We start from the raw sequence: 16,082 nt of genomic DNA, 5'->3' as shown, positions 1-16,082 counted from the left end.
ACCACTTACCTGCAGGGAGCGCACTACCCCTTGGTGGAGCAATGCCCGCAGCAGAGATGAACCCATGGGAGCTGCTAGAAAAGGCCTGGCACTGGGGCAGTAGGGGTGCTGGGGCAGGAGAGGCGCATGGGCAGTAGGGGTGCTGGGGCAGGAGGGGATGTGCAGGATGAAGCGTGCTTCATTCATTAAAAATCTTCCTTTCAGAAAGCTACTAGTGCTTTAGAAACCACAAAGGATTTCAAACAAAGTATGATTAAGATGTATATCCAATAGTCTGGCAACTTATAAAACATGCCAAAATCGTTTTCTTGTTGTTGTTGTTGTTGTTTTTGTTTTTTTGAGACGGAGTGTCGCTCCGTTGCCCAGGCTGGGGCAGGGGCGTGATCTGGGCTCACTGCAAGCTCCGCCTCCTGGGTTCATGCCATTCTCCTGCCTCAGCCTCCCGAGTAGCTGGGACTACAGGCACCCACCACCACCACGCCCAGCTAATTTTTTTTTCTGTATTTTTAGTAGAGATGGGTTTTCACCATGTTAGCCAGGATGGTCCCGATCTCCTGACCTCGTGATCCGCCTGCCTCGGCCTCCCAAAGTGCTGGGATTACAGGCGTGAGCCACCGCGCCGGGTCCAAAATTGGTTTTTAAAGAAAATACAGGGCTGGGTAACGGTGGCTCATGCCTCTAATCCCAGCACTTTGGGAGGCTGGGGGCGGGGAAGCGGGGGGGGATCACCGTAGGTCAGGAGTTCAAGACCAGCCTGGCCAACATGGTGAGATCCTGTGTCTACTAAAAATACAAAAAAATTCGCCGGGCATGGTGAAACACACCTGTAATCCCAGCTACTTGGGAGGCTGAGGCAGGAGAATCGCTTGAACCTGGGAGGCAGAGGTTGCAGTGAGGCGAGCTAGTACCACTGCACTCCAGCCTGAGCAACAGAGTGACTCAGTCTCAAAAAAATAAAGAAAAAAAAAATACAAGTGTCTGAAAATTAAACATTTATGGAAAAAAAGTTTCATCATCAAATCTGGTGATTCTATAAACTTCCAAAAACAAACCTCCAGCTAAAACAGCAGAATGACTGGCCTGCTGCATGCCACTGTCCATGCTCCTCCATGCAGTACCTCCTGCCTTCACCCAGCCTGCTAAGCTCAGGCCCCAGGCATGCCCTCTCCTCTTCCCTGGTTCTTGGGAAGCCGGTCTGGTGTGCAGAGGGCAAATCTTGCCCAGTGCAGCTGTTAAACTAGCAGGCAGAGAAGTGGCCAAGCACAGCATGTGCTAGAAGTGGAGCAGGAGTTGGGAGCTCGCTCCTCCTCCCAGGGCTGTAGCGGAGCACACGTTTCTGCAGGCAGGGCCACAACACAAAGTCCGATGACACAAGGGGCCAGCTCAACCTTACCTTGTTCGGGGGTTCATTTTCTAAGGGCAGCAAGATTCATTTTTAAAAACATGTTATCAGGGCATACATTTCACATTCAAAACCGCTGTCCCTCCTACTTCAGAGGCCTTGCTGTTTCCTTCTGTCTGCCACTCTCATTCACCCAGTGCACACCCAGGTTTCCTTGAACCTGAGGACACTTTTCCAATCTGACTTCCTCGGGGAAACTGTCAGCCTGGAGGTCCTCTGGCCAAGTCTCTTGGCTCATCTTGTCATCTTGGTCTTCTTGCTAAACATAGAGATTTCTCTGAAATTGCCTTTGAGGTTACTGATTTTGAGTCATCCCATTATTCAGCCCTGCTACTGAATTATCTTAGGCCAACAATTTTTTAGTCAAAAATCGTTTTGATTATAACCTCTTTCATACAGCCTCTTTTAGATTCAAATGTTACCTCAAATCTCGGAGTGGCATAATCAGGTTTGTCTTAATCCATTCAGGTTCCTAAAGTACCTTGGACTGGGTAATTTATAAAGAATGGAAGTGTAGTGTTCACAGCTCAGATGGCTGGAAGTCTAAGGTTAAGGCACTGGCAGGTTCACCATCTGGGAGGGCCTGTTTCCTCATAGGCAACACCTCCTCACTGTGTCCTCACACGCTGCAAGGGGCAAAGCAGCTCTCCCAGGCCTCCTATAAGGGCGCTAATGATCTCATCAACTTCCAGAGGCCCCACCTAATTCCATCCTATGTGGGATTAGGTTTCGACATACACATTTTGGGGGACACATTCAGTCCTTCACAGGTTTTTGTTCTTGAATTATCTTGCTCCCTGATTACATTTTTTTCAAGACCAGTTCTTTGTTCATCTGTCTTTCATGACATGCTATTCACTTTCCTTAAATGTCAGATGCTTGTTGAACGTGTGGAACTCTGAACGCAGCATTAGGACAACTTACAAAGGTAGCTGCCCTGGATTTTCTCCCCAAACATGTCCCTTCCTAGAGCAGGGAGACTAGGCCAGGCGCCGTGACTCACACCTGTATTCCCAGCACTTTGGGAGGCTGAGGCGGGTGGATCACCTGAGGTCAGGAGTTTGAGACCAGCCTGGCCAACATGGTGAAATCTCGTCTCTACAAAAAAATTATAAAAATTAGCTGGGCATGGTGGCAGGCACCTGTAATCCCAGCTACTTGGGAGGCTGAGGCAGGAGAATCACTTGAACCCAGGAGGCAGAGGTTGCAGTGAGCCGAGATCGCGCCATGGCACTCCAGCCTGGGCAACAAGAACAAAACTCCACCTCAAAAAAAAAAGAGAACAGGGACACTGGGAGCACGGACTGCTCGGAGGGCAGGGGTGAGACTAGCACCCATGGACAGAGAACTGATGGCGGGAATCCTTCCCCACCCAGTGCCACAGGAGGGCTCCAACTTGGGCTGGGTGTACTTTTCCCCAGGATGAGCTGCCTCTCCTGTCCTGCCCTCCTCCCATGTCCTTCATGAAGCAACACCACAGCAGAGCCACACAGAGGGCACCTCCTTCAGAGGCCCTGCTCCAGCTGAGCTTGGTGGGTGGGGCAAATTCCCAGGACGGCATTCTCCTGAACCAGATCCCCTTCCTGCAGACTTGAACCTAGGACCTCTCCAGGTTTAGGGTAACGACAGCTTTCCCCCCAGATTTTGTAGATTGTCGCAGCTGCCTAGCCAGAAACCACATTCTCCAGGCCCCATGTCAGTGCTCAAGCCTGTTTCCAGCCCCAAAGATACCGAGCTCATACTAGGGGACAAATGTTGTGCCAGGTACACAGCGGTTTTAAAAGAAAATCCCTGTTCTCTCGAGCTCATAGTTAAAACACACACACACATACACACACAGTAAGCAAGACCATTGCAGAGCATGCTGAGATGAATAAAAGGGGTACATGGAAGCGGTGGGGCAGCGACAGGGAGGAGAATGGACATCTCCCTTAGGTCTGGAAGCATCTTGCAACATGAGACTGAAACAAACCAGCTTCATGCAGTTCTAGGGGAAGCACATTCCAGACAAGGAGGGGCAAGTATCACACCTTGAGACAGGAAGGGCTCTGGCAAGCTCAGGTGCAGAGGCTGTGCGGCAGTGGGCTGGCCCAGCTCTGGTGCATGCGCAGGAGAGGGAAGTAAGGAGGGGAGGAAGAGCTGTGGGCAAGCATGAGGCAGGGACTAATGGCGGCATCTACACAACTGCCCACAGGCTGTCATCCAACATAAAGTATAAAAGCACAACCGAATATCAACAAAGAGAATAAATGCTTTTTATTCATTTGTAGTTATCAATAAAATGAAAGACCTAGCATTTTTAAAACTCCACTGTAAAACATAGGTTACCATAAAAATGTATTTCATGGGTTAATATTTCAATATTTATTTTTTAACAGAAAACACTCATCACATGCAAAACCTGTCACTTCACATCTTCAAGTTTAATAAGTTGATAATACCTAATCAAAAAGTACATGTGAAAAGAAAGCTTTTTCATAGTTGAACTTTAAGTCATTCAAAATTATTCAATAAAATGGATATAGTACTGGCCAGGTGCAGTGGCTCACACCGGTAATCCCAGCACTTTGGGAGGCCAAGGCAGGAGGATCACGAGGTCAGGAGTTCAAGACCAGTCTGACCAACATGGTGAAACCCCATCTCTACTAAAAATACAAAAATTAGCTGGGTGTGGTGGTGTGCACCTGTAATCCCAGCTACTCAGGAGGCTGAGGCAGGAGAATCGCTTGAACCCGGGAGGCGGAGGTTGCAGTGAGCCGAGATCACATCACTGCACTCCAGTCTGAGTGACACAGTGAGACTCCGTCCCCCCTGCCCCCCGCAAAAAAAAAGATGCATGTAGTGCTGACAAAAAAGTTTCACATTTGGCATATTTCTCTTACCCTCCCAAATATTATCAAAAGGTCTGATACTCTGCATAACAGAAAAGTAACAAATTTCAGTTGCTACTGTTCGAAAGTTTCATAAATTTAAAAAGCCACATCCTGCTATGCTTTCAAATCATTTCACTGAAACCTAGTTCCTATCAAATATTAAAAATAAATCATACATGTGATCCAGATTCCAGGCGACCAGAACTATAGTGCTTTTAGAAAGTGACTGTTTACAGAGATGACTTACAAAGAAATGCATTTTATAACAACCACACTGGGGGACTGCAACAAGATTACATCTGCACGTGGTGCTGTTTACTAAGACATGAAGAGCTGAAGGAGAGTGAGATAGCAGCTCACAGACGGAGGGCAGAAATACACAGGGCTTCCAGGCTGTACCGGCCCAGTTTATGTCCTACTTCCTCTTGATGTTTACAGCTCAGTTTCACTTAAATTTTAAAAAGCCAGATTCTGTTACCCAGCCTTAATCCTTACATTTTCATTCCCTCTACATTTTAGAGCCCAAGGAGTAATTTCTGTAATATTTAGGCTAATATGAAATGAGAAACTGGCATTACACAAGTCATGCAGTCTGCTCACTTAACCGAGATCAATGAATTAGGTCTAATTTGCTCCTTTTACTAATAAAGGTAACTTGTAGTAAAAAGCTACAACTTAATTGAAATTATAAAGTGCAAAAACAGCACAATCCTAGCTTTACTTATATATAAATATGCATGCATCACTTTCTGTTTTTTTCTACTTGCACATTTTAAAATACTTTAGTATTATAAATGTCCGTGACCTACATAATAGCAATAATGCTTTAACCGTATAAATGAGACTGCGGAAATTCTATTATTGGCTCTATTTTTTAAGGGTTACAATGAAATTATGTACAGTATATAAAGCTTGTCAAACTGAACATGGTCTTAGGCCATTACTACTATTTCATTCCAATTTGGATTTTAATACAATTAACTTACAGATCTGAAATAAAAGCACTGCTTAATGGTTTCAGATGCATTTTGGTACTGAATATGTTTCAAGGAATCTTTACAAATAATAAATTATAATGAAGAGAACCTACGACTAAAACAGGAGGAATGACAATTGCAAATGTTATGTTATTGACAATTCTATGAATTAAAACTCATAACCACTTCTAGATTTCTTTAAAACAAGCAAAACTAAATAGCACACAAAAGAGTACTTTAATATAACCTTAATGGTCTAACAAACCTTCCAAATGGAAGGAAATACAAAATAAAGTTGACACATCAAATTTAACTTCTACTAATATACTTCAGTATTACAAATTTACCAAGTCATTTTGCCAACTATGTGTAGAGCCACCTAATATCAAAATATACTATGGTGGGTAAGCTCTGATTCCAGAGGGCTAAAGCCAAGGTTTTCAAAGATCACACGTACCAGCAGCCACACACACAAAGGGTTGTGCGATCCTACGGCTTTATTGACACCTTTCATCATGCTCTTAACACTGATGTTTTCATGGGTTCCTTCCCTGTAATGAAACTGAGTGTAGATCATCAATTTCCAAAAAGAAATGTACAGTTAAATTAAGAATATTAAATCTTCCACACATGGGCTCAAATAGGAAGTATTTTGTTTAGTAAAATGAAAATTACTTTTAAAAAATATCTGCAGTGTTTTTGAAATGCAAGGCACCAATAAAGAGCAGACATTCCAGCTGAGTGATTGTCTGGAAAAAAAAAAAAAATGGAACCGGTCAGTCCTCTGTCCTTGTTAATTAGAATACTTTCTTCTTCGTGTCTATGCAACGTCTTCCAGATAATCCGCAACATCACTGAGCTGGGATACAGTCAGATCTTGTGTGAGGTCATCAAGCTTTGTTGTTCAAAAGAAAGAAAATAATTAAGTGTCAGAATGTGAGTAGTCTTAAGTTATTTTAAAAAATCAAAACCACAATGAGATACCACCTTACTCCTGCAAGAATGGCCATAATCAAAAAATCAAAAAATAATATAAATGTCGGTGAGGATGTGGTGAAAAGGGAACACTTTTACACTGTTGGTGGGAATGTAAACTAGTACAACCACTATGGAAAACAGTGTGGAGATTTCTTAAAGAACTAAAAGTAGAACTACTGTTTGATCCACCAATCCCACTACTGGGTATCTACCCAGAGGAAAAGAAGTCATTATATGAAAAAGATACTTGCACATGCATGTTTACAGCAACACAATTTGGAATTGCAAAAACATGAAACCAGCCCAAATGCCCATCAATCAACAAGTGGATAAAGACATTGTGGTATATACATACCATGGAATACTACTCAGCCACAAAAAGGAACAAATAGGCCAGGCGCAGTGGCTCATGCCTGCAATCCCAACACTCTGGGAAGCTGAGGCAGGCGGATCACCTGAGGTCAGGAGTTCAAGACCAGCCTGGCCAACATGGTGAAACCCTGTCTCTACAAAAATGCAAAAATTAGCTGGACAATATAGCGGGTGCCTGTAGTCCCAGCTACTTGGGAGGCTGAGGCGGGAGAATCGCTTGAACGTGGGAGAATCGCTTGAACCCGGGAGGCAGAGCTTGGAGTGAGCCAAAATTGTGCCATTGCACTCCAGCTTGGGCGACAGAGCGAGACTCCAACTCAAAAAAAAAAAAAAAAAAAGTAACAAAATATTGGAATTTGCAGCAACCTGGATGGAACTGGAGACCATTATTCTAAGTGAAGTAACTCAGGAATGGAAAAGCAAACACCACATCTTCTCATTTACAAGCAGGAGCTAAGTTATGAGGATGCAATGGCATAAGAATGATACAACGGACTCTGGGGACTCCAGGGAAAGAGTGGGAGGAGGGTGAGGGATAAAAGGCTCAAATTGGGCCCAGTGTGTACTGCTAGGGTGATGGGTGCACCAAAATCTCACAAATCACCACTAAAGAACTGATTCATGCAACCAAACACCACCTGTTCCCCCAAAACCTATGGAAATCAGAAATAAAAAAACTAAAAATTAAAAAAACTGTTGCTGTAATTAAAGTATTACTTTATACTTCATAAACCAACTCATATTTAAACCTGTGTTGAGAAGCGATTTGCCTAAAATCATGTCTAATAAGTTAGTACAATCTTTTGAGTCCAATGTTTTATGATTACTCTCAAATATTTCAAGTGAAAATTTAAAATAAAACATATCTTAGACATTATTCCAATTTAATCTAAGAAACAAATTAGTGAAAAATTGTATTAAACTTCTTTACCTGAGCATAGTCCCAATGTATGATTCTGTTCACAGGAAGTACCACTCTATGAACTGCTAACTCTAAAACCATAATTTACCCACGTTAAATTTCACAAAAATTCTTTAAAATGTATAATCTGGAAACTATCCCTTCTTATGTTTTCATATGATGGTATAGAACGTTAAGTTTCTAACATCAAACTCGACATGGTGTGACACACTTTAACACTGTGCCACCTGAAGCCAGATCATGAGTCCTTTTGGAGGCTGAAGTAAAAACAGAAGGGCAGACACGACGGCCCATGGAGTCTCAGACTCCCAGCCCCGGGTTCACAAAGTGTTGTAAGAAATGACTGATTTTTACTTCTGTTTAAACTACTTTAAACTGGAAAGTTAACCTATTAGCCAACTTATATCTATTCATTTGTATAAACAACTTATGATAATGGAGAAAGGAAATATTAATAGATATATAAGCATAATGCAGGCTGGGAAAACATTTCTTAAGTAAGGAAAAAACCACGGGTGAAGATACAGGCTCCAGAATATAGCACATACAGCTGGGCAGGTCCCACTGACAGCTGAACAAGGACAGAACCCAACCTTCCCAGTCCCACCTAGACTCATCGTTGTGGCGACAGACCAGGGGACAGCCACAGCCACAGCCACACCCACATTCTTAGGCATCATCTATGGCTGTCTTCTCCATACAATGGCAAGGTGCAGTAGTTACGGCCTGCAAAGCCTAAAATATTCACTACGTGGCCTTTTAGAGAACAAGTGTGCCAACACCTGGGCCAGATAATAACACGCAAGAATAGGAACATCTTGTAGAGATGCAACAGTTCCATCCCGAGATACTGTGAGATGCTTTTATGTGTCTGTTCATCTGCCCCCCCCATATTCTCTCATTTTGTTATTCTTCGGATATTCAGAAATTTAAGTTATAAGTACAATCCTTTTCAACAAATAAGTCCTTGCCCTTTCTCTTGGTCCATAGTCTTACTGTAAAACTATCTCACAAAGAAAATTACTAGGAATCTTAATTACAGTTCTTATGCATTCAATTCAAATCCAATTTACACAAAAACTGAAAAGTCAGAAAAGCTTGCAGACAGATTGTAAAACAGACTCTGATACCTTGGAACTGTAATTTTCTCCTCCCATCACTATTACAGAGTGAAATCAGTAAGGTATTCCATTTCGTTTACAAAGTAATTGAGTGTTGTATTAATACCAATGCTAAACTACAGACAAGAGTGAATACAGGAAAAATCACGGACTGAAAACGATCTTAATCTAGATAATTCAGTTATTGGAGGTCACTAATTTAGTTTTGCTTTAAGGCAAAGAAAAGACCACAGTAATAACCAGAAACTCCAAGAAGAACAGCTTCATTTAAGGTAGTTACCAAGAAAGAAAACTGAATGAACAAAAGCTAACTAGAAATAAATGGCTATTTAATAAAGCCTTTCCGCCAGGTACAGTGACTCACGTGTGTAATCTCAGCACTTTGAGAGGCCAAGGCGGGGGGATCACATGAGGCCAGGAGTTTGAGACCAGCCTGGCTAACATAGGTGAAACCCTGTCTCTACTAAAAATACAAAAACTAGCCGGGCATGGTGGTACATGCCTGTGGTCCTAGCTACTCAGAAGGCTAAGGTAGAATTGCTTGATCCCAGGAGGCAGAGGCTGCAGTGAGCCAAGATCCAGCCATTGCACTCCAGCCTAGGCAACAGACTGAGACTCTGTCTCAAAAAAAAAAAAAAAAAAAGGCGGCTTTCATGCCTCATTAGTTTTAGAATAAGAACTCAAAGGGACCAACTTAGTTCAAAACTATAAAAATAGATTTTACATCACAAAATAAAAATATCTAAAACGTACATTTTGAGTCTTGAAAGGGAAACAAAGGATCCCTGTGATAGCAAGCTTCATACAAATCGACGGGAACTTTTTGTAAGATTTTGAAAAGTTTTATGAAGTGTAAATGTTCACGTTTGCTGAATTAGATTGCTATGCATTAACAGAAACCTGGGATGCACACTTATGTTCTGTCCCTTAGGAACGTGTGGCCCTCTTCTTCCAACATCTACCTATGTCTTTGCTCGTGCTGGCTCCCATGCAGAGACTACCCTCCCCAGGGCCTCTGCTCCTAGTTCATCCTCTGTCATTTCTGGTTCAAAGTCACCTTCTAACAACCCTGCTCCTCCCAACATTCTGTCTCTTCACACAGCGCCCTCCAGTGAAGCTCTGGAATCAGGGCAGCACTGACACGTCCCGGGATCTCCCTTCTGTTCTCATGGCGCTTACCATGTTCCTCCTCAGCCCTCGCAGAACCAAGTCAGAGTCATCTTTCAAAATCCCAGTCAAATATCAGTTCCTGCTTCTGAATTTTCATGGCCCATGAATGACTGGCATTTTATGGCACTTGTCACTTTTTATCTTGACTTTCCTATGTTTGTGTACATGGCTTTTCTCTCTCTGATCCTGCATAAATTTGAGGGAAGAAGTCCATATCTGTGCCTACGACAGAAATGTCTATTGTGACTACAATCAATAATAGTATTAGATACCATTTCTTGAATGCCTATTCTGTTAAGCACTGAGCTATATGCTTTACACGCTTACCTCTAATTTTCACTACCACCATCTCTCTTGCAAAACAGATGTGAGACCCAAGGCCCCAAAAGTTAAATAACTTGCTGGGCGCGGTGGCTCACGCCTGTAATCCCAGCACTTTGGGAGGCCGAGGCAGGCAGATCACGAGGTCAGGAGATCGAGACCATCCTGGCTAACACGGTGAAATCCTGTCTCTATAAAAAATACAAAAAAATAGCTGGGCGTGGTGGCGGGCACCTGTAGTCCCAGCTACACAGGAGGGTGAGGCAGGAGAATGGCGTGAACCCAGGAGGCGGAGCTTGCAGTGAGCTGAGATCGTGCCACTGCATACTCCAGCCTGGGCGACAGAGCAAGACGCCGTCTCAAAAAAAAAAAAAAAAAAACGTTAAATAACCTGGCCAAATTTGTGAGTGGTAAGTAGCAGCTCCAGGACTCAAACCCAGATGTGATGAACTTACAGAACTTGCCCATTCCACTGAGCTATCTCCTTCCTCACACTCCCACATCCCCAGCCCTGTGTCCTCTAAATAGTAGGTGCTTAATGGACACTGGTTTTGGTCACCTTGGCTGAAAGGTGACCAAACTGCCTGCTGTATTCTTACTGCAAAGAATTCAAATGCTTTTGTGTTCCCCAGGTGCCCAGTTTCAATTCTCTGCACAGAAGGCTTTAGAAAATGCTTCCTAATGAAGTACACTGACTGTCAAAGTCCATTCTATGTAAATGGCAAAATTATCTAAATTTAAGCTTTTAAGTGAAAACTCCTAGGAACATTGATGTGCCAAACCCAGTGAGTAGGACCCAGTGAGAAGCAGTCTAACAAAGCCCAGACTCCTGGACGCCATCCAAGGCCCCCAATGGCAAAGGGATGCCACACCTCCTCTTCAACCCACGTCATTTCACAAATCCTAGTTTAACAGTCATTTATTCGAGTCCTCTACCTCATATTTAAAGAATCCTTCATAGTTTCTTTGGTATAACTTTAAAGCAGCATTTTTCAGGCCTCTTTAGGATGATGCAGGGTGAAAAGAGAAAGCTAAATGTATAATTATAAGGGTATAATACATCAGGAATTAGAGAAGTGCTTTATATATTATCATTTAACCTTCAAAATAATCCTATCACATAGGTATTAATACTTTCATCTTACAAGTAAAGAAACTGAGGGTCAAAGGTTAAAGCTTAACTAAGAAAATATATGAAAGAATAAGAATGCAAACACGGATGTCGCTGACTTAGATTGTGTGGTTGCATTGTAAACGCTACCTCTCTCAAAGGCCTTCTCCCTGTGTGACAATCACAGCGCTTGGAGAATCCCACCTCGTTCCGGAAAGCAAGTCCCCACCCAGCCATGGCAACCTCCAACCTGACTGGTAGACTTGTCTGAGCTGGGGACAGCTTGATGTGGGTACTGACAGGTGACCCTGCAATGCTACAGCTCACCATCGAAGGATCTTCTGTTCTCCGCCCACATAAAAAGGTCAAGTTTGGATCTCAAATACGGACTCTAACTTTATGGCCTACTGTCTTGTCTCCTGTGGATTTTAGCCCAGCCTGGCTTGCATGTTCAGATGTCACAACTGGCCAAGACGACCACACTTTCTGCACTCCAGGCTCAGCTTCCTCCTGTGATCACAGTGCCCTATACTGACTTCCACCTATGACACCAGGTAGTCAATTCTCACTAGGCCTGACCCACCCTGATCCCTCTTAATCCACAGCAATCCCAGTGCCCCAGGAATAATCCTCAGGCATTTCACCAGCGAGACCTGCCTACCAAAGGAAGTGACAACCAAAACCAATCTTACACATTCATCAAAGACATTCTTTATAAACTCGAGCCAGGTCTCTGTCATGACTTTTCATAATTTTCAACTGTTTTTCTACTAATTAGTATGAATTTTGAAGCTTTACAGTAAATCAACAAATAGGTTAAAAAAAAGCACTCTATGGGAAATGCAGAACACCATACCTTATCACTGGTATTGATGTCATCTATTTCCACAGAAAGGTCTTCTTCTATCTCTTCACCAATACTTATCTCACTTTTCTCTGAGCGATGGCTGGTACTAATTTCAGAAGGGGAAAAAAAAAAATAAGAACTCTGAAAATAAACATTTAAAGAGATTAACTACCATTCTTTAAACATTCAGATATTTCTTTTAATCCTTTAAGTAAAATATAATATTAACTATAATTAATTTCATACATATTTTCTTGCTTGACCCTTAAAATAATGTAGCAAGGGCAGCAGCAGTCAAGTCAATGTAACAGATGAGGAGATTCAAAGCAGTGACTTTGGTCACAATAGCAAGAAAGAAACAAACCCAGATTTTTACAATTTCATCTACTACATCATGCTCTTTCTCAAAAACTGTATAATAAATTATAAAAAAAAAAATACAGACTTCCAATTGGAAAGATAACCTGTCAATTAAATAAATTTTTCAGGCATCTAATTTAAAATTTCGAATCATATCCATAACAAATATTACTTCTACATTACATATTATCTTTCTGTGTATAAGAAAGGAATCGACAGGGCACGGTGGTTCTTGTCTGTAATCTCAGCAATTTGGAAGGCCCAGGTGGGTGGATCACTTGAGGTCAGGAGTTCAAGACCAGCATGGCAAAACTCCGTCTCTACTAAAAATACAAAAATTGGCCAGGCGTAAAGGCACGCACCTATAATCCCAGCTACACAGGAGGCTGAGGCAGGAGAATGGCTTGAACCCAGGAGAAGGAGGTTGCAGTGAGCCCAGATCGCGCCACTGCACTCCAGCGTGGGCAACAGAGTAAGACTCTATCTCAAAAAAGAATGGCAATCTTACTAGGGCAGACCACATATCCACATATTAGGAAATGTGATCTGAATCAAAAGACTAATTTGAGAGCATAATTATTTTAAGTCAAATGGAGACAATTCCTGCCACAAAAAGGTATGGAAGGAAAAGAAAATCAGCACTTATGACACGGCAACTGAACTGCTTCTAAACAACTTCTCAGTTAATTCTTCAATGTTTCTCTTCTTCTTACCAAGTTTCCTGAACATAATGTGACTGTCTATATTCTAATGTAAAATCAAAAACATGCTCTAAAATCAAATATTTAATTTTGGATTCTTTTCTTCACCTTCAATCAATATGAACAACAGAATCAAATACACTAAAATAAGCACCAAATGTAATTTTGTCTTGTCTATGTTGGGAAATTGTTTACAAATATGTATATATTTATATATTTGCCCAATAGTTTTTCTTACCTGTTAAAATCATCAACATAGTCATCGTCTTCTCCAGTTCCTGATAAGTTTAAGAAAAGATATGTTATATCTAACGTGCGTCACAATTTACCTACCATTAAACACACATTTCCTTAAAAAAAATTAATTATATTGCATCATTTAAAAAGTCCCAGACTAGAAATAACATTTTAAGCATATATAATATGAAGACAAATGACAAATGAAATACCTAAGAATAAACTGTTACAAGTGACTATAAAATGTGGTTAACACCTCATCTTTACTCCAGGTACTCTAAGGCAATTAACATCGGGCACACTCACCATTAATAAGGTCCCTTGACTTAATGGCGTATAGCAATAGCAAGTCATCATCAATCCCCTCTAGGTACTAGAGGAACTACTGAGCGTTTTCAACACGCTAATTGTTTTGTTATAAAAGTTAAAAAACACTCATGAGGTATGAAGAGGCCATAGAGCACAGCAAATAAGGGCACCTTCAGTCAGACAGAGCCGGGCTCAGGCCTCAGACCTGCCACTCAACAGCTCTGCGACCTGGGAATGTGAGGTGCCCTTTCTTGGCCATGTCCTCAGCTCTGACGTACAGCCAAAGCCACACCAATCAGAGTTAACATAAGGATTCAGGTACATGATGTGCTTAACAGATACCTTGGTCCACAGTAATATCTTAATAAAAGGCAACTGAATGAAGGTGGGATGGTGAATAGTGAGGCAGTGTTACCAGTTTCTCAAAGTGCACCATGAGCCTCTGACAGAGTGGGCACCTTCAGATCAACTTAAGGTTACAAAGGACAAATTTGCAAATCAGCAGCCCTTCCCTCCCAGGACTTCTGAGGGCTAGATAAGGAAAAAGCGTTGTCAGCCTAAAAGCAGACTTGGAGGCACATGAGAGACAACTTAAAACGTGAATGGATGGCCTCTGAAAGACCCAGGAAGTATGTACAGCCACATGCAGAAGATGCGGATCACAAAAAGAAGACCTGGCATGACAGAGAGCCGTTCGAAGACCCTGCGGGCCTTGTCCTCAATCTTCCCTCAGATTAAGGCTGGACTGTCTCTAAATCGGTCAGACTGCTGAGGGGATTTGAGCTCTGTCCAGACAGTTAGACAAGGTAATTCTCTTACAGCCAAATCCTATGATTAATTTATCAAGGAGGTGAGTGAAGACTAGGTCCCCTAGAGGTATAGCAATGACTAAGATAGTATCTCTGATCTCAAGGAGCAAACACTCTAGTGAAGAGGAACAGTGGAACAAACCAAATACTGCTAGTGCAATTGGGAAGAACTCCAAGGTAGCAACTGAGTGGAAACCTAGGTTGCAGAGGTACAAATTATTGGGGACAGTGTGTTCCAAGAAGAGGAAACATGTGAAAGGCCCTGAGGTGGGGGAGGGTGCGGTGGTTTGAAAAACCACCAGTGCAGCCCAGAGCAGTGACGCACATCTGTAATCCAGCTACTTGGGAGGCCAAGGCAGGAGGATCACTTGCACCCAGGAGTTTGAGACCAGCCTGGGCAACATTGCAAGACCCCCTCAAAAATTAAAAATTTATTTTATTTTTAAAATTTTCAGTTTTAAAATACCGTCTCAAAACAAATTTAAAAACCGCCAGTAAGGAAGCCATACAACCATAAAACAATGAATTTGGGGGACAGAATGGGTGGAGGAAGAAAAAAGGAGTGGCGATCAGAGGGGTTGGCAGAAGCCGGATCATTAGGGCTTGGTTGGTTGCAATAAGGATCTTAGCCTGAATACAAAGGGAAGCTGTCTGGGGTGGGGTGGGGTGGGGGAAGACAGGAGTGAAAAAGTGCAGGGAAGCACTATCTCACTTCTGTTTTCCCAGAGATAATCGTACCACGCCAGAAGAAATGTGTGTATAGGAGGCAACAATGAAAGTAAGGAAAGCAGAAGGCTGTCAGAAAGTCCAGGCCAAAGATAACAGGGGTAAAGGCTTGGGTCAAGGCAGGTGTCCCACAGATAAGACAGATGGGTAGATGACATGGGGTGGGAAGAATATCAGCAAATGAAGAAAACATGAATCCTTGTTACTGCTACATCCAAACCTTGCCCAGTAATGAACTGGAAATCCCTGATCATAAGCAGTCAGGAGCTTCCTCTCCTCTTGAGAATCAAGAGCTCGACTCCACTGTAGCCTCAAAGGTTAAAGGGCTGCAAGTGCTTGACAGAAACCAGGCACTGTCAGGGCCAAGAAGGAGAAGTGGAAATCCGATTAAACAAACTACGTATGTGGCTGGTTTGCAAGCACTAAGTAAAACCAGCAGTGGCAGCTACTAAAATGTCAGCCTCCAAGGACCCATCATAGTGTTCCTATGTGTGAAGGCCAGTGAGGAGAGCAGAGGTGGACACTGAGCTGAGACAGCGAGGACAGCTGTGGCTGCAATGTGGATTTAAAGGAAGCTAACTGGATTCCCCACCTGCCAGCATTTGTAGCCAATTCAAAACACAAGATTTGTCAGGCCTCTGAGCCCAAGCTAAACCATCATATCCCCAGTGACCTGCATGTGTATATCCAGATGGCCTAAAGCAACTGAAGATCCACAAAAGAAGTGAAAATAGCCTTAACTGATGACATTCCACCATTGTGATTTGTTTCTGCCCCACCCTAACTGATCAATGTACTTTGTAATCTCCCCCACCCTTAAGAAAGTTCTTTATACTCTCCCCCACC

General features: G+C 42.6%; 1 protein-coding gene across 2 annotated transcripts in view; it reads right to left on the bottom strand.

The window, feature by feature from the left end:
• Positions 1 to 3,635: 3,635 nt before the first annotated feature.
• The window catches only part of CEP43 (centrosomal protein 43), a 56,106-nt gene continuing 43,659 nt past the window's right edge, over positions 3,636 to 16,082 (bottom strand). For both annotated transcript variants that reach the window (XM_054490540.2, XM_054490544.2), the window contains 3 exons: positions 13,394 to 13,433; positions 12,104 to 12,200; positions 3,636 to 6,147 (listed from right to left, as the gene is read on the bottom strand). In XM_054490540.2, the coding sequence (XP_054346515.1) occupies positions 6,073 to 6,147; positions 12,104 to 12,200; positions 13,394 to 13,433 (212 nt within the window). In that variant the 3' untranslated portion in view covers positions 3,636 to 6,072. The remainder of the gene's footprint in view (positions 6,148 to 12,103; positions 12,201 to 13,393; positions 13,434 to 16,082) is intronic.

This window comes from Pongo pygmaeus, chromosome 5 (assembly GCF_028885625.2).
Source record: "Pongo pygmaeus isolate AG05252 chromosome 5, NHGRI_mPonPyg2-v2.0_pri, whole genome shotgun sequence".
Classification (NCBI taxonomy): domain Eukaryota; kingdom Metazoa; phylum Chordata; class Mammalia; order Primates; family Hominidae; genus Pongo; species Pongo pygmaeus.
This window is presented reverse-complemented; position numbering and strand designations above follow the sequence as displayed.